The 25,148-nt window shown below is 37.3% G+C and overlaps 1 protein-coding gene across 1 annotated transcript in view; it reads right to left on the bottom strand.

The window, feature by feature from the left end:
• Window positions 1-6,636: 6,636 nt before the first annotated feature.
• FAT4 (FAT atypical cadherin 4) overlaps window positions 6,637-25,148 on the bottom strand; it is a 173,996-nt gene continuing 155,484 nt past the window's right edge. The window contains exons 12-17 of the mRNA XM_027103666.1: window positions 23,256-23,341; window positions 21,861-22,040; window positions 18,451-18,575; window positions 16,557-16,774; window positions 12,269-12,530; window positions 6,637-9,657 (exon numbers count right to left, since the gene is read on the bottom strand). Of these exons, the coding sequence (XP_026959467.1) occupies window positions 7,793-9,657; window positions 12,269-12,530; window positions 16,557-16,774; window positions 18,451-18,575; window positions 21,861-22,040; window positions 23,256-23,341 (2,736 nt within the window). The 3' untranslated portion in view covers window positions 6,637-7,792. The remainder of the gene's footprint in view (window positions 9,658-12,268; window positions 12,531-16,556; window positions 16,775-18,450; window positions 18,576-21,860; window positions 22,041-23,255; window positions 23,342-25,148) is intronic.

Genomic DNA, 25,148 nt, shown 5'->3' with positions numbered 1-25,148 from the left:
ACATATTTTTTTTTGCTGGGGATGGATGACACCAAATTCTGTGAAAGTGTATAATCCTGAAACCAAATGAAACAGTTTCAAATTAAGTAGTAGTAAAGGATAAGACAAAGCTGATAATAGTTAGTTCAGGGCAAAAGCTCTCAAATGCCAGGAATTTTAACTAAGTCTTACATAATTAGACTATGAAGGAACTGCTGAAAAGTATCAGCCAATTGCCTTACTTCAAGAACTTGCGTTCTTTAAAACTCACTAAACCTACTATTTTGTTACTTTAAAAATGCAGCAGATTACCAAAGTTTAGGGAGTTATTGATCACATCAATTGTCCAAAAGAATGCATGTGGAGCACACATGAGTACAACAGAAATGTCTTTGAAAATATTGAAATAATTCTCCGAAAACAGAGCTATGCAAATTTTAAGGTATGTTGGGAAAGGAAGAGTCTAGTCACCAAAAATCACAAGCCTCTTGAAGGCAAAAGTCATCTTTATTCACCAAGTTCTTCCCAGCACTTGGCAGACAAGGCTGAGCAAATTTTAAAAAGCATGCATTACCAAAAAAAAAAAAAGCATGCATTACCAAGATTCACTTACAGACTAATTTGTAGGGAATACTTAAACTTGAATTCAATGTCCCACAAGTATCTATTTAGAAAGGCCCATTAAATGCAGAGTGGCCAGGAATTGTGCTTTAATGTGGATAGAAAGCTCCCTATAAATTATAGATAGTTGACTTTGCCACTTCAAAATCTCTTGAATATTTCTTGGTCTCATTCTGTTCTTGATCTGAAGCTGCATAAATTAAGACAATTTCAAATGTGAATGTACTTTTTCTATCTTACAATGCTGACAGCCCAAACCATCCTCTTTCAGGAAACACTATTCTATAATCACTATCCATAAAACTTAAAAGAAAAAAAAAATTCTGGTTTTGATTCACTCTCCAGATCCATGTATCAGTGTGTGCAGCTCGTGCTATCATAAGCTTTTTGCATCAGTTAGAAGAAACATGTTAAAGACGTGAATGGTTTCCTGTTAATAGAGATCATCAAATCAAGTTTCATGATGACAGTTCTCCCAAAGCAAAAGAGGGCAGCCATCTTTTCAGTTTCTACTTATCCAAAGCCATTTCTCATATTTATCAGTTTCTCATAAAGAGTCCATCTCATAATCTGACTTTCTGATGAGCATTACCCCTCATTCAGTACAACATCTCTTTCTACAGACTCATAGCTGTAAAAGAATTAACGTATTTTTGGAGCAGGTTATGCTGCACTTATTGTCTTAATCGTACTGTTTTTCTGAAGAGATAATTCCCTAGATGTCTTACTTTTCGACATCAAAGTCAAGTACTAATAACTCTATCCTCCACAGCATTCTGGCCTAAGACTGTGTGAATACAGTAAGGAAAGGATGACTTAAGTGAGCAGTCAGCTCTGACAAAACAGAATCTTATTTTGATCAACATCTGTACCACACACAATATGGTTTTAATTGGAAACGGGGAACTCATTGACATTGCCAAAGAACTTTGTACATTGGTGGTTATTTTATTTGGGCTAGAATGGTACACAGATTAAGATCCCAACTTTCTGCCAGAATACCATGATGACTGCACTTTATACTTTGCAAACTGATTTGGGTCTTTGGCAAATTGATTCATAAACTAATAAAATTGGAAGTATCCAAATGGGTCACCTGGAAATTTTCTGCCTTTATGCAGTGTGCTTTAAAACATTCTGGGGTCTTTTCATTTTAATTATATATCTTCAGATATGGAGACTCTCCCACAAATATTTTCAGTATTTCTACCTTGAATATATCACATGATATATGAGGATTCGATGAGTCTGTCCATCCATCCAACATATTCTTTTTTTTTTTTTTTAAAGAAGATGTTGGGGGTAGGAGTTTATTAATTTATTTATTTTTGCTGTGTTGGGTCTTCGTTTCTGTGCGAGGGCTTTCTCTAGTTACGGCAAGCGGGGGCCACTCTTCATCGCGGCATCCAACATATTCTTTTAAGAGACACAAAGAGTCGTTAAGTTACCTATATGATGTCAGTTACACATTTGTCAGAATTGTCTATGTGAATTCTAACATAATTATGGGTCTGACATGTATACATTGTACGTATGTCATATGTACATTAAAAAAAAAAGACTTCCAAGAGTTTTCTTGGTAAATGCCTAAAGTTTGTCTTTATATCTTTTTTCTAAATTAATCAATTATTTAATTATCATTTTTTAAAAATTTTTGGCTGTGTTGGGTCTTCACTGCTGCACGCGGGCTTTCTCTAGTTGCAGCGAGCATGCTTCTCATTGCGGTGGCTTCTCTTGTTGCAGAGCATGGGCTCTAGGCACGCGGGCTTCAGTAGTTGTGGCTCGTGTGCTCTAGAGCGCAGGCTTAGTAGTTGTGGCGCATGGGCCCATGCGCTCCGTGGCATGTGGGATCTTCCCAGACCAGGGATTGAACCCATGTCCCCTGCATTGGCAGGCAGATTCTTAACCACTGCACCACCAGGGAAGCCCCTGTCTTTATATCTTAATTCTAGTTCACTACACTCAACTTGCATCCTTATTAAAATTCTAACATACTTTGAAAAAGGTTTATTAATGATGCAAAGATGGAGGTTAACTACACTCATTACAAACAAAGACTCATTACGAGATATTTGGACAAGCTTTAGTTGCCTTAAATTTAGGCATAGATTTATCGACATGTCTTAGAGATATCTCGTTTGCCACCATTTCCTACCAATATTAATCTATCTCATTCCACTTGAAAAATTTTCTTTGCAAATCATCTGCTTCATAAAAATAGAAGTCAATTTTTAAAATTAAAATTTATACAACCTTCTAAAAGGTAGGAATTACATACTTTGGATATATTAATGCCTCAGCAGTAAGGAAACAGACTGCTTTACTATTATATATCTTAACATGCTTCCTATTAATACACGTACAGGTTTGGATTGGTCATGGAGGGTCGCATGAATCAGTGTTAGCACAGACATTCATCTCAGTTAAAAACATCTCTCCTTTTGTCTTCGGGATCTTAGACATCAATGCAGAGTGAGCGCATATCCACATTCTCAGGGTTTCCTTTGCATTTGGAGATGCACTTATTTTGCAAGAGAATATGCATAAATGAAGGTTTGCTTCAACAATCATTCTGTTTCTGGGTCTGTTCTGAATTTCCATTTTTACGCTTTATCCTCACATCCATTTGACCCTAAGGTTTCTGTGGTGCAGTCTTTGCTGGTGTATTGACAATGATCTGGCCTCCCTGACTCTCTGGCTGTTCCTCTAACATGGAATGGTCTCCTACTTGGGGATTCCCCATGCCACCGCCTCTGCCTGCAACAGCATCACCCACGCGTGTCCGTGGCTTGTTTTCCTGCCTCATTCAGAGCTCTGCTCAAATGTCGCCTACCCAGAGAGGCCCTCCCTGACCAGCCCATCTAAAGTAGCATGGAGGAATTCCCTGGTGGTGCAATGGTTAAGACTCGGTGCTTTCACTGCTGAGGGCCTGGGTTCGATCCCTGGTCGGGGAACTAAGATCCCACAAGCCGTGCTGTGTGCTGCGTGGCCAAATAAATAAATAAAATAAAATAGCAGGCACACTCCCAAGTCAACATCTAGCCCTTACACTGCCTTAGTTGGCTTGCAAGCGTTTGTCTCCACTAGATATTACACTGCATAGTTATTACTGTATTTGTTACTTATTGATGGCTTGTCCAGCTCCTCTACCAAAATGTAAGTTCCTTTGAGGAAGGTCTTTGTCTATTTTCTTCACTGTTTTATCCCATGATCTAGAAGAGTGCCTGACATGTAAAGAACACTTGATATTGTCTGTGATTAAATGGATTTACCCAGGACATTGAGCTTCTTTATACCTCAGTTTATTTCTTTGTTGATGGAGAATGTTGTACTTCATGGACTTTGGTCTAGAATATATTTGCTTGCAATGATTATCATAGATGCATAGGTTATGTTAGAATTGAATCACTGATATTTATCTGTATGCATGAAAATTGTATGCACCAAAATTTATTAGTGCCTTTTGCCTCATTAACAATAAATGAAAGTACTGAATCATGTATAATACTGATCTATAACTCTTGGACTGATAAACGATTAAAACTGCTGGCTGGCTCAGTAATGGTAACCATATAAATTACTAATAATGTGACATTTCACTCAAAATACCTTTAAGGAATATATACTAGATTAATTACAGATTAATTAATTTCATTTCACACTGAAAGCTCTAATAAATGTATCCCAAAATACATTTCATTTCTAGGCTTATTTTTCCTAAGGGGAATGTAAATTCAGTCATCTTAGAATGTTAGTCCTTTTAAAATTGAATCTATTACATAAAATAATGAGAAAACGAAAAGTGCATTGCTGAATTACTGATTCAAAATTTAAAAATCATTTTCACCTTTTATACATTAATTTTATCATAATGTTGAATTCAAGTGAATAAAAATGCATTTGCATGAAAAGAGTGATTTTTTAGATGTGTTGTCGGGAAGTAATAAAGCCACAGGATGATATATTTTTTTTCTTATAAATAAAATATAAAAAACATAGCTTTCAATAGTTTAAGTCAGTTATCATTTTCATCACCCTTTGTGTGGGTAAACATTTTAAGGGCAACATGTGAGGCAGAAGTTGTCCTCCACTCCCTTATGATGCTCTGTTTTCCTCAAATGATTCTAACATATCTGAACAAGTGGTCAATGAAATCAGCGAACTTAGAAGATTTTGGAAAGAGCCTTGAAAGCAACAGCAATGGGCTCCTTAAGAGCTGAGTGATTGGAGTCCTGTGCCATGTTGCCAATCCAAGCCCACAGATCTTGTGGCTGAGTGATCACAAGCTGCTTTTCCTGGCAACATGTCCACTAAGATATTTTCTATGTGTACCTGAAGGAAAGTCATGTTTCCTCCACAACAGACATGCAGGAAGAGCCCCAAAGAGTGACTGTATTCCAGGCAATCCAATATACCCTTGCAAGGGCTGGATTAAAATTCTGAAGGCATGATTTTATGTGTGAAACTGCAGGTCACCACTAGCAATTAATTTGTGGGGATTGTTACCTTGTCAGTTTGTCTTCAATCCCCATTCCACTACAGTAATGTTATGTCATGTTACTGTTTCGGTAAGGATTAATTTCCATTTTGAGTGAAAATTTCATTGCATACATTTTTGATTTGTTTTGCTATATAAGTATTGTTCTTGCTTCAGTGGAAAAGATTTAAAGAAGAACCAAAGGCTAGAAATTTTCCAATAAAAATTCTATCTTATGCCGAAACTGGGATTAATTAATCAAGGGAATAGTAATTCTCTAACTCACAAAGAATTCCTAGAGAATTAGAATACAGAATCCTGGCATCACATTCCTTCTCCTTAACCCTTAGCTATAATCATGTTTATCATTTTACTTTTAGCTCTGTTCTCAATTATAGAGTTTATATTCTTGAGGACATTGAGATGCTTCAGAGTTTCTCAGAAAGAAAAATGTATCCTGTTTTGAGTTATGCAAAGCTAGCAACATGTTCCCATATTTGGTGCATAGATTCATAATCCTAAAATTCATAGGGAAATACTAAAATATGTTGGCTTATTGCAGGTGACCAAAAAAACCCCCAAATTAGATTAGCATCTTACACTCAGTCCCTAAATTGTGTTATATGAATACTATAATTTAGATTATACCCACATTTTATTTTCTATCAATAATTCTGGCACAGATCTCAATCTGTTGTTATTAATTTAAAATATTTTATTTACTAAGAGCTTTTTCATATGTTATGTACTGAGAACTTTTACATACGGTTAAAATCTCTATTCATTATGGGGCAACCATTGGTAGAGGATAATATTCTCAGCAAATATTAGGTGTGGGGCAGGTATTTAATTACAAAAAGTGCTGAGGTTGTGACATAATTTGCAGAAGTCCTGTTATTTCAGATATAACTATTTATTCACCACTGGATTTCTTCCGGGCTAGTCTCTTCTCCTGGATTGTTTCACTCTTGGGTGACTATGCGAAAACAGGGGTTTGTCTTGGCTAAGATAGTACGTAAAATTTGTTTAGAATTTATGCAGCAGAGCGATCAATAAATTAAACACAGGTATGCGTTACAGAGCTTTCACTGTCATTCTTCCTACCCACGACTGGATTTAGAAAAGTTGGGGCTGCATCCTTGGAGAAAATGAGACCCAGACATTTTCCCATAATTAGCTTTAATTCATTGCTACTCCTATTATTATAAGCCTGGTCCAAAGCTGGCCTTTAGTGAACATATCTAGGGGGAACTTCCAAGCATTTTTTGCCAGAATGCTTAAACCAGGCTCATAACAAAGTTAGTCTCCTAAGGTCCAACCTAGTCTAGACTCATTATGCTCTAGGGAAGTCCAAGAACTCTGACAGGTAGGAATGCACTAACGCGACCTTAAAATATCTGTCTGGCAATTATCCATACTCATGTTTTTTTAAAGAAAATGATGTTGCCCATTTATCATTCAACTTGTCATACCCTATTGACAAGTAAAGACTTTTCTCAATTGGGCATGGAAAGAGTATGGGAAAAAGGAAAAATTAATAGTACACTATGAGTGCAAAGTATTTTAAATAAATATTTTAATTCTATCGTTGGCATTTAAAAGTAGAAAGCATACAGTATGTTACAAATATCAAACTGTGAAAAATATGAACGTTACATAAGTAACAAATGTAAAAAAGGTATTTTCTTACCTTCCCTGAAAGTAAGAAAACCATTCAGCATAGGAAAATATCAGTATCAAAAACACAGCTTCGGTGTAAAAAAAAGTTTTTACACAGTATTAAAAAAAGGGTCTACAAAATGACAGAAAGTAAGAAGTGTTGAAATTTGACTTTATATAAACTATAAAAACTGGGTACTTGGGGTAAATGTTAAATGGCTGAAAACTAAGTCCAATCATAGGCTTTCTTTAGGTAGATTCTTTAAAATTTTAAAAGCATAGAACATTTTTCAATAAATAACTTTTAAAAATGTCTCTGAGAAGTGTTGTTAGGACATCATTCCACAGCAGGAGAGCGGCAGAGTTCTGGGGACAACATTTTGTTCCAAGTGGAAGCCTGATGAAAGTCAGAAGACCAAAATTGTTTACAAAAAAGATTCGGAATTTTTAGCAAAACTTTGTAAGAAAGTTCTAAAGTGCTGAACAAAATGACTTAATTTTAGTACCCACTGTCATGACAAACATATTCAAATATTCAGACATTTCTGAGCAACATCGAATACGGAATCCATAATTCTGAAAAGTGTTAATACTTAGTCGTTCATTCAAGGATAGGAGGGCTCTTTCTACACTTTACAAAGATGGGTTAAACCTCAAGGATCTTGCAATGCAAAACATGACAATAATAATACAATGGAAACAATACACATACCCCACCGTAGAAGCACAAGTTCATTTCGGCAATGGCAACGGTATTAATTTTAAAAGTCACAAATCAAACATTGGTAAATAAGAAAAACCTTTCCAAACGCTGCATGCCACATGACTAGTTACAAAATACAATGCATGCAGGAAAAGAAATTCAACCAAACATATTTAAATTAAAGAGTTGTTCTGAGTCTGTTTCAGCAGCATTGTGGTTATTATTTTTAAGTTTTCCTCTAACACCAGTTCATACTGGCCTGTTTTGCAAATGTGACCCACCCTATTCGGTAACCTTACAATGGTTTGAGTGTTTCTTGTTTTTTATATTTTTATAACGCCAGCATACAAAGGTCACACGTACTGTTCCGCTTCCCCATCTTTGGGGGCTGGTTTAGTGGTCCCACCTTTGCCTTCTTCGTTTGCTGCTGCTTTTTCTGGGAGAGACGCCAAATCTTTAAACACATCTACATAATGGCCAAAGCCAGGGCCCCAGTTCAAAAGGTTGTCCCAGTTGAAATTCCCTGCTTGCTGCCCAAGCTTTAAGGGCAGTGTGTTGTCAGCAACCCCAGGCGCTGCTGCCTGTGTGCCCACAGGTCCCCCCTCAGCCCTGCGGCCGTGGTATCTTCTAGGCTTCAGTCTGGCTCCATAATTATCTTCATCATCTGCATCAGATTCATTGACTTGAGATAATTTGGGCATCCTGGAAGTATATACCATTGGTTTTTCCCTGTCATATTCCATTTCTGAGCAAGTGAAAGACTCATGAGAGTCACTATCAGAGGAAGATTCTGGAGCCGGAATGCCATCCGCTGGGTTCCTCGTTCTGGACAGTGGCCTTCTGCAGTCCTCTTCTGAAGAAGACCTCCCGTGATCTGCACTGCAGATACTTGGGTTTCTAGGGCGAGGGGTGTTTAGCCTCTCCACCTCCTCAATGGAGAGTCCTACTGGTGGAGAAGATTCCAGAGGAATCTGCCCAATTGGCTGCTTCAGGCGACTCCCCGGTCTAGAACCATGAGAGGCCATGGCCTGAGGACTCTTGCTTCTCCTTCCCAGCCTCGCGGCGTAGTTGAAAATGCCGGGTTGGCACACGTCGCCGTGCATTTCCAAAGTATTTCCATCCCTTATCGGAAGATGCAATTCCCTGGCCGGGCTGTTCCTGTAGAAAGTGGAGGACTTGGAGAAAGGAGCTGGGCTGTGTCGAGACAGAGGGTTGGGTGTTGGGCAAGCCGAGTGGCTCAGGGAGCTGGATCTTAAACCTTGACTGTAGGAAGGCTGGTAAGTCAAGCTGCTAGCTCCTAAGGGCATGGGGGACTGCCTGGCGAAGCCTAGCGGACTGTGCCGCTGGATGGAGAATTTCGGGGTGTGGCTGCGGAACTGCTTGTAGTGTTGGATGATGTCTGCGTCTGAAGGGGCAATGCTGCTGGCGTTGTCGATGTCGTAATGCTCTATCTCTTGCTCCGGTGAAGCCAAAGGGGCACTGGGGATGGTTTCTGAGTTGTGGGGAAGATCGGTCTCATCGTAGATGAGGTAGGGGTTCTCCCTTTCAATGATATCAGGCTTCGGGTTCCCTTCGGGCTGTTTCCTCACGGTCATGTCCTCCCCGTAGGGGGGGATGTTGTCTGGATCATCAAAAGCAACGTTCTCACTTCCCTTTTTCTTCTTCTCCTTCGGTTTCTTCTCCTCCTTGGGATTTTTGGCCTTCTTCCCCCGGCACTGGTTACACAGAATCAGGCTCAGGACCAGGAGGGCCAGGACGGTGGCACAGCTGCCCACGATGGCAGGCACGGCCCACAGGGGCAGGGAGATCTCCTCGGGGCCCTGACTCACAACACAGATGTGCCCTCCAGGACTTCCAGCCTTGCACACCCTCCCCGGAGGACAGAAGACACCAAGACAGGCCACCACCGTCTCACAGGTCCTGCCTGTGTGTGACTCCGGGCAGCTACAGGTGAAGCCGGAGTGCAGGCCTGGCTCACAGCTGCCCCCGTTCTGGCACGGGTGGGAGGCGCAGTCCCCAGGGGGGACGCACTTGTACGCGTGCCACTGATTGATGCACAGCAGATCTCCCCAGCAGGGGTTACTGGCACAAATGTTTGGGCCACGACAGCCCATCTTCACTGAGGGATCCGTCTTCGAAATGGAGGCCAAGCTGTGCTTCCCGCTGAAAGGAAGACTTTCTCCGCCGTACAGCACAGAAGCGATGCAGCCATCAAACCCTGCCGGGGCAAGAAGGAGCAGTAAGGCGTTTTAGGGAAAACCAAAGGCCTAACAGGCTGCACAGATCTGCCGAAGAGAAGCTTCACAATCACATCACGAGAGTTTAGACACCACAGTCCCAGCGCCATCACCCCGTCCGAAGGCAATAAATCCGTGCATATTACAACAGAAGTTAGCAAGATGAGTAAGATTTCCATAACAGAACGTGGAGCAGATTGCTGGCATCCTGCTCTTTCTGAACATTCATGAAGGGCGCTAACAGGCTGCGTCTTCGTTTTATCCCTCCTTTAATTATCTGTTGGTTTTATTTTTAGAGTCTATGTACCAAGAATTACATACATAAAAATAAATTTTATTTTAAAACTACTTAAAAAGAACCAAAATAGGCCAATAGCTTCAAGCATTAGATCTTGCACTCTCAGTGGAGGTGATACTGCTCCCAAGGGGGGAGTTGAACATAGCTTCTTAAGGAGTAAAAGAAAAATCTTAGCTATTACCATGACTTGTGGGCCTCCAAAGGGCAGATATAGAGTATACTTGTGGCAGGGACATGGGGGGCGGAGATGTGGATAAATCAGGAGGTTGGGATTAACATATAAACACTACTATTCATAAAATAGATAACCAACAAGGACCTACTGTATAGCACAGGGACTCAATATTTTGTAATAACCTATAAGGGAAAAGAATCTGTATGTGCATATCTGTGTGTATATGTGTGTATATATATATATATATATATATATATACACACACACATATATATATAACTGAATCACTTTGCTGTATACCTGAAACTAATAGAACATTGTAAGTTAATTACACTTCAATAAAAAAATGGAGTATACTCATTCAATTAACATTTTATGCGGTAGTGATGGCAGGGGTTGGAAAAGAAGATCTAACACAGTTCCTTAGAGGGAGATGATTTTAAAAAAAGTTGAGAAAGACTTTGTTACACTAATATTTGTGTGCTAATATTGCTAATGCTCCAGTCACAAAGCCCAAGAATATATCTTGACACTAACAAAAGGGCATAATTTACATTGGCTTATTTTCTTACAACATCCAAATGAATTAGCATCCGTATTCTAAAACAAGCTAAATACATATGAACTAATTATTACCTAGGCTTTAACTTTTATGCTTTGACTCCTTTACTCTGCAACACATTTTTAAATTTTCCTCTTTGGTGCATCATTCCACCCTAGTGTCATTTCCATTCCTGATACACTCTTTTTCCATGAGTTCCTGGGACATCTGCTTTTGTCCCTCCTCTCCTGGTTTTCTTTTTATGGCTTAGTCCCCTTTCTGTCTCATTCTCCTCTAGACAGCCATTGGCTCTTAGAATTACTCAAGGTAAGGCCCTGGGCTTTGTTTTTACTCTACACCCTCATATTTCCTTATCATATCCATGCCCAGTACTTCAGTTACCTGCTCGACACTCATAACTCCTAAATAAGTATTTCCAACTGGTCTACTCCTGATTTCTAACCCATCTACCCAAAGGTCTTTCTCAAAGGTGCTCCAAACTCAGAAAGCTCCAAACAAAATCTTGATGTTCCCCATAGATATAGATATATATATATTTTTTGCACCCTTCTGCAGTTTCCTCTCTTAGAGGCACTACCCATTAGTTGGAATGTCAGAAACCTTCCTGAATTTTACCAAAAGCATCAACACTTTGGCTCATTTTCATTCCTAAAATATTCTTCCTTATCCACTACTTTTAAACTCCTGTGCCACCAAACCAGTCCAAGCTCACACAATACTTTGCGTAGATCACTGCAATATCTTCCCAGCTAATTTATGCAAGTCCCCTCTTGTCCTTCTCCAATGTATTTTCCATGGTGTAGCCGGAAAAATCTTTAATGTCACTGTATATCTGATTTTGATACTTCTGTGATTAATTTTTCAGTAACTTCCCATTGTTCCAAGAATGAGATAAAAATTGCCACATAGTCTAGGAGAACTTTTATTCTCCAACTTCATCTTTCATCTGTGACATCAGTCCCCAATATTCTGGGTTCTGTGATCCTGACTTAATTTGCTTCTTTCCCTTTAGTTCCCATCAATATAAATTAACTTTCATACTTTCCCATCCTCATCTTCATAGCTCAGATTTAAGTACAAATGCCAATTTCCAGAGAAGTTTCCCCTTCTCCACGTTTTTGGCAATCCCTTAGAATTCTATATTCTTCCTCACATCATTTATCATAGGTTAAAATAATATAGTTACTTGTGTAATGATTTGATTGATGTTTGTCTTCCTTACAGGACCAGGTATTCTATGAAAAGAGTCCACCATTGTAGTTCATGCCAAGTACCTACAGGGCTGTATGTTGTGTGAATGAACAAACGGATGAGTAAATGAATGAATGTATAAATAAATATGTGGTACACAAAGAAAGGATCAAAACACCCTGGGCTGAGTTATGAACTTGGTAGAAAATGCCTAAAGAAAGTGATGACCAATAATTTATTACCAACTTTCTAAAGGTAGTTATGATAGTCTTAGAATATTCATAATGGACATTAACAGATATCCAACTACTTTTAGAGGAACAATTTTACCTTTCTTTTGTGCCTCTACTCAACACAAGCATTTACCTGTTTGAGTATCTCGATGAGCTTGATTGGGAGGAATTCCTCCAAGAGATATAGTGAGCACATCGAGGCCACCAAAATTCTGAGTAGGGTGAATGATATCTCTGTTATAAATTCTGTCGATGGACAATACTGTAGCTGTTCCATTTTTTCCAATTAGAAAAGTATGCCAGTGGCCGTCAGCAACGTAGACTTCAGGAATATTTCTCTCCACTTTCCCAGCAATTCCTGCATCTGACGTAAAATGTACTTTGCCATTCTTAATCTGTAAAATATATTAAAAGTAGTGTACAATTAAACTATGGTATGCTTGAATAAAAATAAAAGTGCTGTGAAACCTTAAAACATTGATCAGTTTAAAGCAGAGAGAACAGTTGAGGAGTCTGGTTGTGTTAGAGTATGCCTTTACAATTGTAGTTAACATATACCTTCACATACAATAGGTTCAGCAGTTTTCAAGATATTCTTATATTTATAACTAATTTTTCCAGATGTATAGATTTATTTTCCAGAACGCAACTGAGATAAATAATAGGGTGAATACTAATTTTAAAATAGGTAAATCACACCTTTTAATGAGTACTTATATTAAAATGGCAACTGCAAGTTTAAAAAAATTGTTTCGTAAATGGCCCATAGCTATCGAAAAATTTTAAAACTATATCCAAAATGAGAAATCAATGATTAACTATAAATGAAGCATAGTTGGAAAAGTGAAGACATGAAGAAATTGTTTTACCTGTCATCTACTACACACTGGAATTTTATCTTAAAAAATCATGCTTATTATTTATTAAGATGACCACTATGATGAATAAAGGGAGAGTTCTTAATAATGAGGCATCTGGACAAGTCTTTATTTTGGCTGTCTTTTAAAATTTATCTAAGGGATATTTGGTTTCTTTTACTTCGCCCAGTAGAACATTGGGTAACAGGATGCTCTTACTCCAGTTTCCAGCTCCCAAGTTTCCAGTTTTCTAAGTAGACACTTAGAAAATGAAATAATTTATAAGGCAGGATGAAAAGAGCATAATCCCATCACTACTGCCAGACAGAGCCGGTGCCTCGGCCGGGGGATAAAGTGGCACTGCGTATCAAATGACGGGAATGAAAGGATGGATCCGTTTATTTTGTCACTCAGATCAAATGCTTTTTCTACATGCAACAAACACATCTGGTAGAATTAAAAATGAGTTCATTTTTACTTTATGGAAAATATGCCTAACACATTTACATAAGTTATTCATAATGTAATATTTTATTAAAGCAGTTTCTCCAGATAGTAATATATTCCAGTACTGAACCCAGGGGAAAAAAAAAAAGAAAACTGTGGTTAAATGACAATAACATTTCATCGAATGGGCAACGTCTCATGAAACAGACAGTGAAAACAGCAACTCCTCTTTGGTTATAGGCAGAGTCCTTTTTGGAAAGAAGCCTTGAGAAGAGCCTTCCGCAAGCTCTGTGTTTCTCTCCTAATTGATCACACCATGTCATCCTTTCATTCGACCAATTTCTGATGACAGGGTCCTTGGCACATGCCATGGAGTAGGATGAATAAGAATATATGTTTCCATTACAACATTCTTCATGTTCTCCTTCTCCCCAATAATACTCTACCTAACTCTTCTACCCACCCCAACTTTTGAAACGTCATGCTCATTTTTTGCTTGGTTTTATTTATTCATAGATTGATTTGCTCACTTATTTATTTTTGACTCTGTAGAGCTCGGAATCATCCTAACCCTGTACATCATACCTGGCCTCACTTCAAAAGAAAAACAAACAAACAATACACCAAAAACCAGAATTGATTTGGAGTAGAAACAAAGCCCATCATCTGGCATTATTACATTTCCAAATATGGAGATACCCAATGTGCCGTGAAAGAAGAGAGATTTGTGAAACAATTTAAATACAGTTCAAAAGTCATTATACATAAGAATGCTTTTCTTTTGTTTTCCTCTCTGAAATTTTCTCTCCTTAGTTTCTTTTTTAATCTGAATTTAAAAAAAAAAAGAAATAAATAAAAGAAGGGGAAAAAAGAGAGAGAGAGAGAAAAAGCAACTGTCAGAAACTGAGCCAAAAGAAAGACAGAGGAAAACCAGGGGCCTTGGTCACTGATAAGCCAACTGATAAGTAACAGTCCATTCTAACTTGCTTCCTCGCCTGGATAAGCAGATCGGATTCCTGTCATCCAAGTAACTTGCTTACTTACAAAAGTCACTCTCTTCCTGTCTGTTCAGTTCTTCTTAATCACTGTTTCTTTTTAATCTATTTACTCCACCTGCCAAACCCCTGAATCTCTGAAAAACCGCCTTTCAAAATTTTCATACAAAAGAAATGTGCATTTTGGTCTGCATTAGTCATTATTTTTACTCATTTTCCCTTCAGGGAAAAAAGAAATCTCTTTCTAAGTGCTTGCTACCAATGCAACGAAATCTGGAGAAGCTGCATGCTGCTGTCCTGTTGGAAATGCAAGATTTTATGGTGACAAAAACGGATGTCGACATTCAGCTTCTTCCTTGAGGAAGAAAAATATTCTGTCTCCAATTTCTTCAAGCACATTGTTTTTGTATCTCTTGGCTCAAAGAGACAGCATACAGAAATATTTCATATGTCATTTAAATGGCACGAGGACTTGGAAGCAGCCTAACAGATAACGCACAGACTCAATGTCAAAGCCTCTCAATGAATATAAAAAAGGTTTCTGGTAGAATATGGTGGTCTACTTCTTTCCTTACTTTCTTTACTTCCAATACACTTTTCAATGAAAACCATAAACACCGAATAATAACGTTATACAGTGACTTAGGTGTTTCGTTTTGCAGCAGTTACTCTATTAATTCTGGATCTGGGCTCTTTGTTTCAACAATGGAGGTAAAATTATAACTTGAAGATATTCTTCAACTGTATTAGGGCAGAGGTTCTCAATCTCAGCATTGACATTTCAGACTGGATGGTTCTTTCTTGTGGGGTGTTGTGGTGAGCACTGAAGGGTGTTTAGCAGCATATTTGACTTCTACCCACTTGATGTTGGCAGCAGTACCCTCCTCACCCGCAACAACCAAGACAATAAAAATGTTCCCAGGCTTTGCCAAATATCCCCTGTGGAGGGGTGGTGAAGTCACCCCCAGCTGAGAATGGCTGGACTAGGGGGATTATGAGAATTTTAAAAAGATTGTTTTTTATACTATTTAAAGCTATGTACAGGCCACATAACAACCGAGTTGGCTGGGACAGAGAGAAATTTTGAGAATAAATAAGCTGAAGTTTAAAGGTGAATGTCTGTTTTTATTTTTAGCATTTTATGTGAATTAAACCTAGTAATTTTCTATGCATATTGCTCTTTTCTTTATGAACTAAGCTTTCAGTAATTTTCAAAATATTGAGTTAAAAGTGAAAATAATTCAGGAAATCTGGATTTGCTTTCTTAAGAATGAACTAAAATTCATATAAAAATTACCAGCAGATTTATAATAGACTGAATGATATTAATAAAAAAGCAGTTGATATAACTAAACTAAAAAAAATGATGGTCTGAAAGATGAAGTCTTATTTGTGGGAAGGAAAGCAGAATAATCATTTTAGAAATTAAGAAAGCTAAGAGCTGACAGGAAATGCATATGTAATGAAATGATTCACTAGTTTAGCATCTCATTTATAGCTGAGGAAAAAAATGTGTAAAAGCCTAATGATAAATCAATCGTGAAATATAATGTTTCAGAAATATTTATTTAGAAATTATTTGGAGGAGTTAACTGAAATTTTACTTACCATAAATTCCAAAGGTATTTAATTTCACAGGATTTACCTGAATAGTGAATTGAATATATGTTCCAGAATAAAGCCAGAAAATTTCAAAAATTTTTTATTCTAATCATTCCAATTAATATATACATAACAATGTTTGGAATAATTCTGGGAAAAACATAATTTTCCATTTCAAAGACATACTATCTTTTTGTTTCACTTTGTTTAAAAGTAGGGTAAAAACAATATAAATTTTTATCTGGCAAAATAGATTGCAACAAATTCTTTCTTTGCTGGCCTACACAGCAGTGCTCTCTACTCTAAACAAAAGTGTTTAGAAACCAAACCATTCAGTTCTTTGTTACTCTGGCCAATGCCTGAGGAATAGTTAAGATAGATGATATTGGAATAGTGCCCAGCCTCAGTCGGAACTCTAATGGGTTGTGAAGAAAAGGATAGAAATTATGGGAGAAGTGATTTAAACCATGACACAGCAGGCGGTCTAATCAAATGAAGTCACCATTAGCTTTTATCTTACCTTCACAGTAGTGTAATTGCTGCTTTCTTGGATATGGATTAAAATGCCATTCTCGCTTCTTGTCCTGAATTTTACTTCCAGACTGTTCACACCAAAAGGTTCCAACATGGCACCTCGGATGCTCTGTCTCAACAAATACTCCCGCTTCTCATTCTGACTCATGTGGTAGTCCAAGCGCCCTTTGCCTTCTAATGATAAGGCCGTGTCAGGAGTAATAGCTGAAAGCCAATGAATAAAGGGAAACATGAATGCATCCAATAGGCATTTCTTAAAGAGTTTCTTTGGTGACAAAAATATTATAAAAAAAGAACAATGAAAATATTAAGTTTTTGGAATTAGTGTCCCTTAATCCTCCTCTGAAAAAATAATTCCCACTTGTAAATTATTGTGTAAGTTGATTTCAAATGCTTAAATCCATTTCAGAACCATGAAATATAAAACATTTTATGATAATTATTCATTTGGAAAATATTCATTAAAATATTTGATACATGCTACATACATTATGAATACCTCGAGAGATAGCCACATGTTAAAAATATACAGTTGAAGAATTTGATTATAAGTTTCACTGTGTTTCTAAAATTAATAAATCCATATATGTTTTCACAGTTATAATGATTTGTAACCTTTAAAGCCTCTAACATGGAAAATTTGAACAAAGAATTGTACAAACATTCACATTTGTAAGTAACTTTATTAGTAGCAATAATCACATCGAATTTAATTTGTCATCATGTATAAACATCATATGTAATTATAATTTTTCATAATCTGATAAAATGTTCACACTTCTGAAGTATAAAAGTGTGTTATAGCTAATAGAGCTAAAGAAAGGACATAAAGAAAATGAGCTCAAAAGGGCTTCAGCAATGAATGGTACATTTTAAGAAGGTAAACTTTGTAGTATGTGAATTATATCTCAACTAAAAAGAAAAAACTGCAGGCATTGCTCAAGTGAGTGACATTTTATTTTCCAAATATAGTTGGGTTTCTACCTACTAAATACTCATTACTTTAAAAAATATCATGTGACAATGTATTTTTCCCATGTTTTGATTTTATCCTAAATAAACACAATTATACTCTGCTACTAAGATTTTTTCGATTATAGTATATATGTAATTTAATCATAAATTTCTATTCATTCTCATATTATAATAGAATCAAATGACTACTTAAAAAGTGATCAGATAAGTGCAATGATTTAAGCAGTAACCACTTATCTGAAAATAAAGCAATTTTTATAAAAGAGACTCCATTAGGGTTAGTTAGTGGGATATACAACTTGAAATTAGAGAATGCCATGTTCTAATGATGGCTTGAACATCATTAATGTCTTAATAACAATAAAATTAGGCTTTAGAAACAAAACTAATAAAAGAATTTAAAAAGTAATATTCGAAGCCAATTCCAATAATTGCAATTTAAAATTTAAGTATCACCTTGAACTATAACAGATTTTATTGCCATTGCATGTTTTGAACTCAGTGTTTAGTGATTTAGTATTATACTTTTCAACCAAATACAACATATTCACCAGAGAAATATCCCCTAAGTGCAGATAATATTAAGCCAAAGCCTGAATATAGCCCCTGGCTTTGTAAATTGTCTAGCATTCCTATAGGTAAAACAAAAATAACTAAGTGATATATTTATAAAATGGAAATGAAGGACATATTTAGTAAATAATTCTAAAAGGATTTCGCTCTTCCTCAGGTTAAAACATGAATTAAAAAATGTCACTGTGTTTTACCAATTATTGCCCATTTAATATTTTCAATATTTAGAATCAAAACATAATTCTTTTACTTCAATTACATATTTGGGTGCATATATTTATACTTTTAATGGTTATTATAATTTCTGGTGGAAGATGAAACAGCTTGCATACATTTTTCACAATATTTCCCAGTCAGTCCTTCTCTGCAATGACACTGCTGCCACGACCAGTAATCCGTACACGTGCCACCATGTTGGCAGGGACTGTGAGTACAAGCACCTTCTAGTCTAGGGCATCTAAAATAAACAGAATAAAGACGCATAAAGCACAAAATCAGGTGGGAGGAAATTTGTTAAAATTAGATATAAACTTTTATTAACCTGCTTAGCTTTCATGAACTCATATCTTTGAAACTCAGGTTACAACTATATTTGGAGCATCTAATCTAACAAGGTGTCCTGTAACATATGCCCTGTCTCATTCATAGTGGAGAAGATTAAACAAAATAACAACTTACACAATAAAGAAAAGAGGTGATCATTCCTTTTTTAAATTAATTCTTAATTGAGCAAAGCCTCTTGGTCAAATAAACACTTTGGTTCACGTGCTCTCGGGGCCACATTTTTATCTGAATACCCATCTCCTCCATCAGACAACTCACACACCTAATGTTTATTGAATGGCTACTACCTGCCAAGCACGGTTCTAAGTATGGAGATAAAGTGATGAAAAAAATCCATGTGTTCATGGAATATTTCTTTTTCCTTGTGGGGGACACAGACAAAAAACAAAAAAAATATATAATTGTGTAGTATGTTAGAAAGAAGGAAGTTTTATGGGAAAATTAAGGCAGAGAAAGGGGATTGGGAGTTTTGAGGGGATTGCTGGATCTCTAGGTTAGGGAGTGAAGGAAGGATCTGTTTTCATAAAGTCCTAAACAAAGGGAGAGAGAGAAAAGTATATCTGATAGAAGATCATTCCAGGGAGAGGAAAGAGCCGAGTGAGGAAGTCCTGAAGTGAAAGTGTCCTTTGCATGTTTGAGGAACATCAAGTGGCCAATATCGTCAGAACAACGTGAACAAGAAGAGCAGGTAGATAATGGTAAGGAAGTCAAGGGTGTGGAAAGAGCTATCTCAAAAATGGCTGGGACTTGGGCTTTCCTGGTGGCACAGTGGTTAAGAACCTGCCTGCCAATGCAGGGGACATGGGTTCGAGCCCTGGTCCGGGAAGATCCCACATGCCCAGAGCAACTAAGCCCATGCACCACAACTACTGAGCCTGCGCTCTAGAGCCCACAAGCCACAACTACTGAAGCCCACGTGCCTAGAGCCCAAGCTCCACAACAAGAGAAGCCACCACAATGAGAAGCCCACGTACCACAACGAAAAGTAGCCCCCACTCGCCTCAACTAGAGAAAGCCTGTGTGCAGCAATGAAGACCCAATGCAGCCATAAATAAATAAATAAATAAATAAATAAATGAAAAGAAATGGCTGGGAAGTGACCTAAGGACCTCCACGTTTGCCACCCATGCTGGATGTCTGCTGAACACTCTAAATTAAAACTGCTGAATAGTTGTTAAGTTGCAAAAAGGAAAGAATAATGTTGAGAACTGGACTTTTTCTGGACTAAAGAAAACATACCTTTCCCCAGTAACAAACGGGATGTGCTCCATAACCCAATCACATGTATAGAATAATTTTACCCTCCAGTCCAAATTCTGCATTAATTTCCCTCATTTCCCTATAAAAAAACCCCTGCCCATTTTCTTCTGGTGGGACATTAGTTTGGTTTCCCCTGGAATCTGTGATCCCCGAGTTGCCATTCTAAGACCCCAAATAAAATGCCTTTATGCCTCTTTACAGTTCCTGGTCCATTTGGTTGACAAGAGGAAGGTCAGTCTTATAAGTCAGGGTAAGAACTGACCTCTGTTTTTATTTTATTTATTTTTTCTTTTTTAAAAGATTTTGTTTTATATTGGAGTATAGTTGATTAACAATGTTGTGTTAGTTTCAGGTGTACAGCAAAGTGATTCAGTTATACATATACATGTATCTATTCTTTTTCAAATTCATTTCCCGTTTAGGTTATTACAGAGTACTGAGCAGAGTTCCCTGTGCTACAATAGGTCCTTGTTGGTTATCTGTTTTAAATATAGCAGATTGACATGACTTCTGTTTGCTGGTGGATTGAATGTGGTTTGTCAGAAAGAGAGGAGTCAAAGGTGGTCTACAAATTGTGGCTGACCAGGTGGGTAGACTGAGTTGTTATTACCTGAGATGGGAAAACCTGGAAGGAGTGGGTTTGGGAGAAGTCGGGAAGGAAGGCCAGAAGTTCAGTTTTAAACTTAAGTTTGAAATACTTGTTAGAAATACACACAGGATATTCCGTATGCTGTTGGATACGAGGGTCTAAAGTTCAGAGGAGACGTCAAGTTTAAGATAAACATTTCAAAGTCATCAGCTTTAGCGACAGTACTTAAAAGCAAGGACTATTAAAAATGACTTAAAAAATGAATATAGATACAAACGAGAAGAGGTTAAGGAGATGGGAAGAAGAATCAGAGTAGAAAACTGGGGGCATACCGTGTGCTGGTGGACAAACTAATAACGTTGTTCTCAATGTTGCTGAAGTTCAAATAAGATGAGACTTGACCATTGAGTTTAGCAACACAGTGGTTATTGATCACTTGACAGAGACAGAACAGTGTGAAAATGGGATTAACCAAGTTTAAGAAAAAAGGGGGGTGGGGAGAAATAGAAGCCTGAATTGAAATGAGAAAGGAAACGCTTTAGAAAGCTGGAGTACTGTTTTAAGAAGGTTTGGGGGGATGGAGTCTATCACATAAAAAGGGGTTGGTCTTTGTGGGAATCAGAACAGTTCATTAAATAATAGTATACAGGGTAGACTATAGGCTGCATGGGAAGATGTGGAGGAATGAGCTTTGGGGAGTTTTGTTTCGATTGCCCCAATTTTCTGAGCAAGTTAGGAAGCAAATTCATTAGCTGGAAAAAGGATGCAGGAGATGATGTTTGAGGTTTATGGAAAGAACAGACATGAAATAGTTACTGAGGAAGTGAAAAGTGACTAAACTAGGAGAATATAATATATTGCCAGGCAATAATTCCAGCTTCACTAGAGGCTAACAATCAGGAATTTAAAGAGACTATGAACTCTTCAAGAGCAGGGATCTGCCTTGTCCGTTTATTTGAGCCTAGGGCCAGGCCAAGAGGAATACGTACATTTATATGTAAAACTATTTAATTTCAAATAGTTTTTGTACATATTATTGCTAACACTTATATATCACTATGTGCCAGGTTCCTTTCTATGTGATTTACTTACTTAACTCATATATTCTTCACAACTATGTAAGGTAAAAGGTATATGCATACATATATGCACACATCCATTTGTTTTTTCCAAAATTTCACAGCTATAAGTAAAAAATTGAAATTCAAAACAGCATAATACATTTGGTATTTTTAGGGCTTTGGGCACAAGAATTTCATATTTTGATGTTCAATCATCATACACTTTTGGTGTCTTTCTTTAAAATGGTAAGAAATAAGGTTGCCATACTGATCTAGGATGCCTTGTGCTGCCAGAGCTTGGCTTGGTTCCAGAGGTCTTCCATTGACTGCAAACTCCATTATACACCCAACAAAATCGTGGCTTTCCACGTGTCCTCTCCTCTGAAGGATTGGTTCTAGCGATCTGATACCTCCAACTGTGACTCGATTTGGCTGAATGTCAAGAGTCCTGCATAAGAAAGGAAAGGTACGTTTATTAGTACCAATGCAACAGATTTCAGTAGAATGTTTAGCTTAAGAAGAGGTGACTAGGGACTTCACTGGTGGTCCAGTGGTAAAGAATCCACCTTCCAGTGCAGGGGACATGGGTTCAATCCCTGGTCGGGGAACTAAGATCCCACATGCCGCTGGGCAAGTAAGCCCCATGCCACAACTACTGAGCCCACGCGTGCCTCAACTACAGAGCCTGTGTGCTACAAACTACAGAGCTCACGTGCTCTGGAGCCTGTTTGCCACAACTAGAGAGAAGCCTGTGCGCCACAGCCAAGAGTCTGCTCGCCACAACGAAAGATCCCGCGTGCCTCAACTAAGGCCTAATGCAGCCAAAAAAATAATAAACAAACAAACAAATGAATAAAAGAAGAGGTGACTATAATTTTTTCTGGCATGTAGTAAAGCATGGTATATTTGAATGGGTAACATTACCTATGGATGCATGTCCTCTAAATAGATGCCTACAGGATTGTTAGATTTTCAGGGTATGAAAAATAACAAAACTAATGGAAATAATAGGTTCAGTTAGTCACATGAGATGTATATAACAACGTTGAGTCTTAGAGAAGGAGCATACTATCGGAAAGAAAATAAAATGCAGTAGAAGTGACAACTCTAATATTAATGTCAGATTATGTTTTTCCTTCACTACAGAGATTATAAGGAATGCCAATAAGTTGATTAAAGCAAATGAATGATGTGTCACTATTTCTTTTTCTCTGTTTGTTACTATTTCTAACAAAATCACTATGTTTTAGGTTAGGTAATGTTGTATTTCACCTTCAGGTGCTATTGAAAAATATCTGCCAATCATTGTCACATACAACTTTCAGAAAATACATTTAAAAGAGGTGGGATACTTATCCTAACCTTCTTGCAGGACCCAGGTCACGTGCAACTATTTCATGAAGCTTCTCAAAGAAGATAGGCTATGTTCATCTTCCCTTCCTCTAACTTTATCCTCATCTGTGCCACTTCATTTTTACACCCTTTTTTACACATGTTGTAGACTACTTATTAACTTTTTATTTTGCAGTATGAAAATCCCTTTGGAGAAGACAAAATATCTTAAACTTCTTTATAATACTGAGCATAATAAAATGATTGTTAAGGTATAATTTCATTTTGAATGTCAAGGAATAATAAAGATCAAACTAAAAATTTTACTTACCAGTCATCTGAAACTGCCACATTACTAACAGTGCAGTACCCTGGTTCTTGGTTCTCAGAACAAGAGTCCACAGTTAAGGAAGCTGCCTATAAAGCAAAAGAAAGAGATGTTCAGTTTGGATTCTAGTGACCCTGTTGTCCTTTTCAGCCAACACTACCCAGGTCTCGTTTCTATATGGACATGATTTTAAAGTTGAAATACATTTTTGATGTAGTATATTATAATATTATATAATTATAATGCATGCTCAAATTAGGGGTACATATTTCTTTGATATATCCAAAGTTAAAATGGTGAAATTATTGCATGTAAGAAGTGGGAGGGTACTTTTAAAAATCTCCAGCCCCTTTGTTTTATAGATGAAAGAATAAAAATGTTATTAATGTCTCTTAGGATATCATACGTTAGGTCTGGGACAGCTTCCTGGGATTACAATCTTAAGAAAAATGTTTATCCTACTATCCAACTATTCCAACAAATAAAAAAAAATTAGATTCTTAATTTTGAAAAGTCTATTTCCAATAATATTTCAGTCATATTCACAAAAAGATTTTGGGAGTATAATATAAATACTATTACTGCAAACTATGAAGATCGTAATACTTGTACTAAAGATAAAGTTTGAGATAATTTAAACAAGTCTATTAGATGCTCTTTTCATTTATAAGAATCATTGTTTATACATGGCATATTATAGCATATTTATGTATAATCTGAATGCATTATTATATATTGCTATAAGTAGAAACTCACCAATAATATTTAAAACACAACTAACAGTAATTGTTTTTGTATCCTAAGGGATGCATATTCCCCTGAGACAAAAGCCTTCTGTTTAGTAGGACAGATTAAAACTCCATTTGATCAATAAGCAAAGTCATCAAGTCAGGGTCACCAGGACCAAGAATATGATGAAGTCAGGGCTCTCTCTATTGGGCAATGGCCATTGGGGATGGCTGTGGTCCAGTTTAAGACCATGGTGGTTGCATAACCAAGTTACTCTGTGCTCTACAAGGCTGTAATGATGCCCCTCCTTTGTTTCCCAGACTGCAGTGAAATTCTGCAAAACTTTGGATATTTTAATTGGTGAGATTGTAAAGTTGATATTCAGAATGTGGTATTTCAGAACATGGCCAGTAATTCATAGGAAGAGGCCTAACCCCAAATCCAGAAACACAGAAGGACTGAGGGCTTCTCCTAACGCAGAAAATCAAAGGTTCTACCTAAATTTACTTGAGTACCACAGGACAAGACTAATCCAACTTTGTCCATTTGTATAGCAGAAAAATAAATACTATGAAAGCATTTATAAGAACAATTGTCTTGAGGACAATTGTCTTGGGGATCCTCAAGAGCCTCACTTACAAGGTTGAAGGAAAAAAATTAACACTATTAAGTCTAATGTGGTTCAGAACTTGGTAGGATCCAGTAATTGTAAAGTCCCTTTAGAGTGTGATCAGTCTTTGGGGGATAATTGCAGTCTCTTCTATTGCCATACCCCTCCTTCATTTTTCCTGATCTTCTCCAATTTAGTATCAGAGTTTATGGGCGGGGGTGGGGGGGCTCATGAGATCTCATGGTGCCTGGAAAATTCTTTGAGAAGCTCAGGGGCCACTGCTGGGTAGAACTGCCATCCTATGATTTTCAACCTAGACTGGCCCAGCAATATATATTTTTTGTTTACATATTTGGGTTCCATGTAAAATTTTGAGAAAAGGGCTGTTCTGCTAAACAAACAAACAAACAAAATTAAAAACCACTGATCCAAGACACCTTTGAGGACATCTGCACTGGAATGTGAATTAAAGGCTTAGATTGGTGTCCTGTGACACATCAAGGCATTTTTATGGGTATCATGACATTTGTTTCTAGGTTTTGCTCCTGAGAACTGGG

Source organism: Aethalodelphis obliquidens, unplaced genomic scaffold, assembly GCF_003676395.1.
Source record: "Aethalodelphis obliquidens isolate GAN/ISIS:26980383/991018 unplaced genomic scaffold, ASM367639v1 scaffold6, whole genome shotgun sequence".
Classification (NCBI taxonomy): Eukaryota; Metazoa; Chordata; class Mammalia; order Artiodactyla; family Delphinidae; genus Aethalodelphis; species Aethalodelphis obliquidens.
Note: the sequence above shows the minus strand (reverse complement) of the source record. Positions and strands in the feature narration are given on the sequence as shown.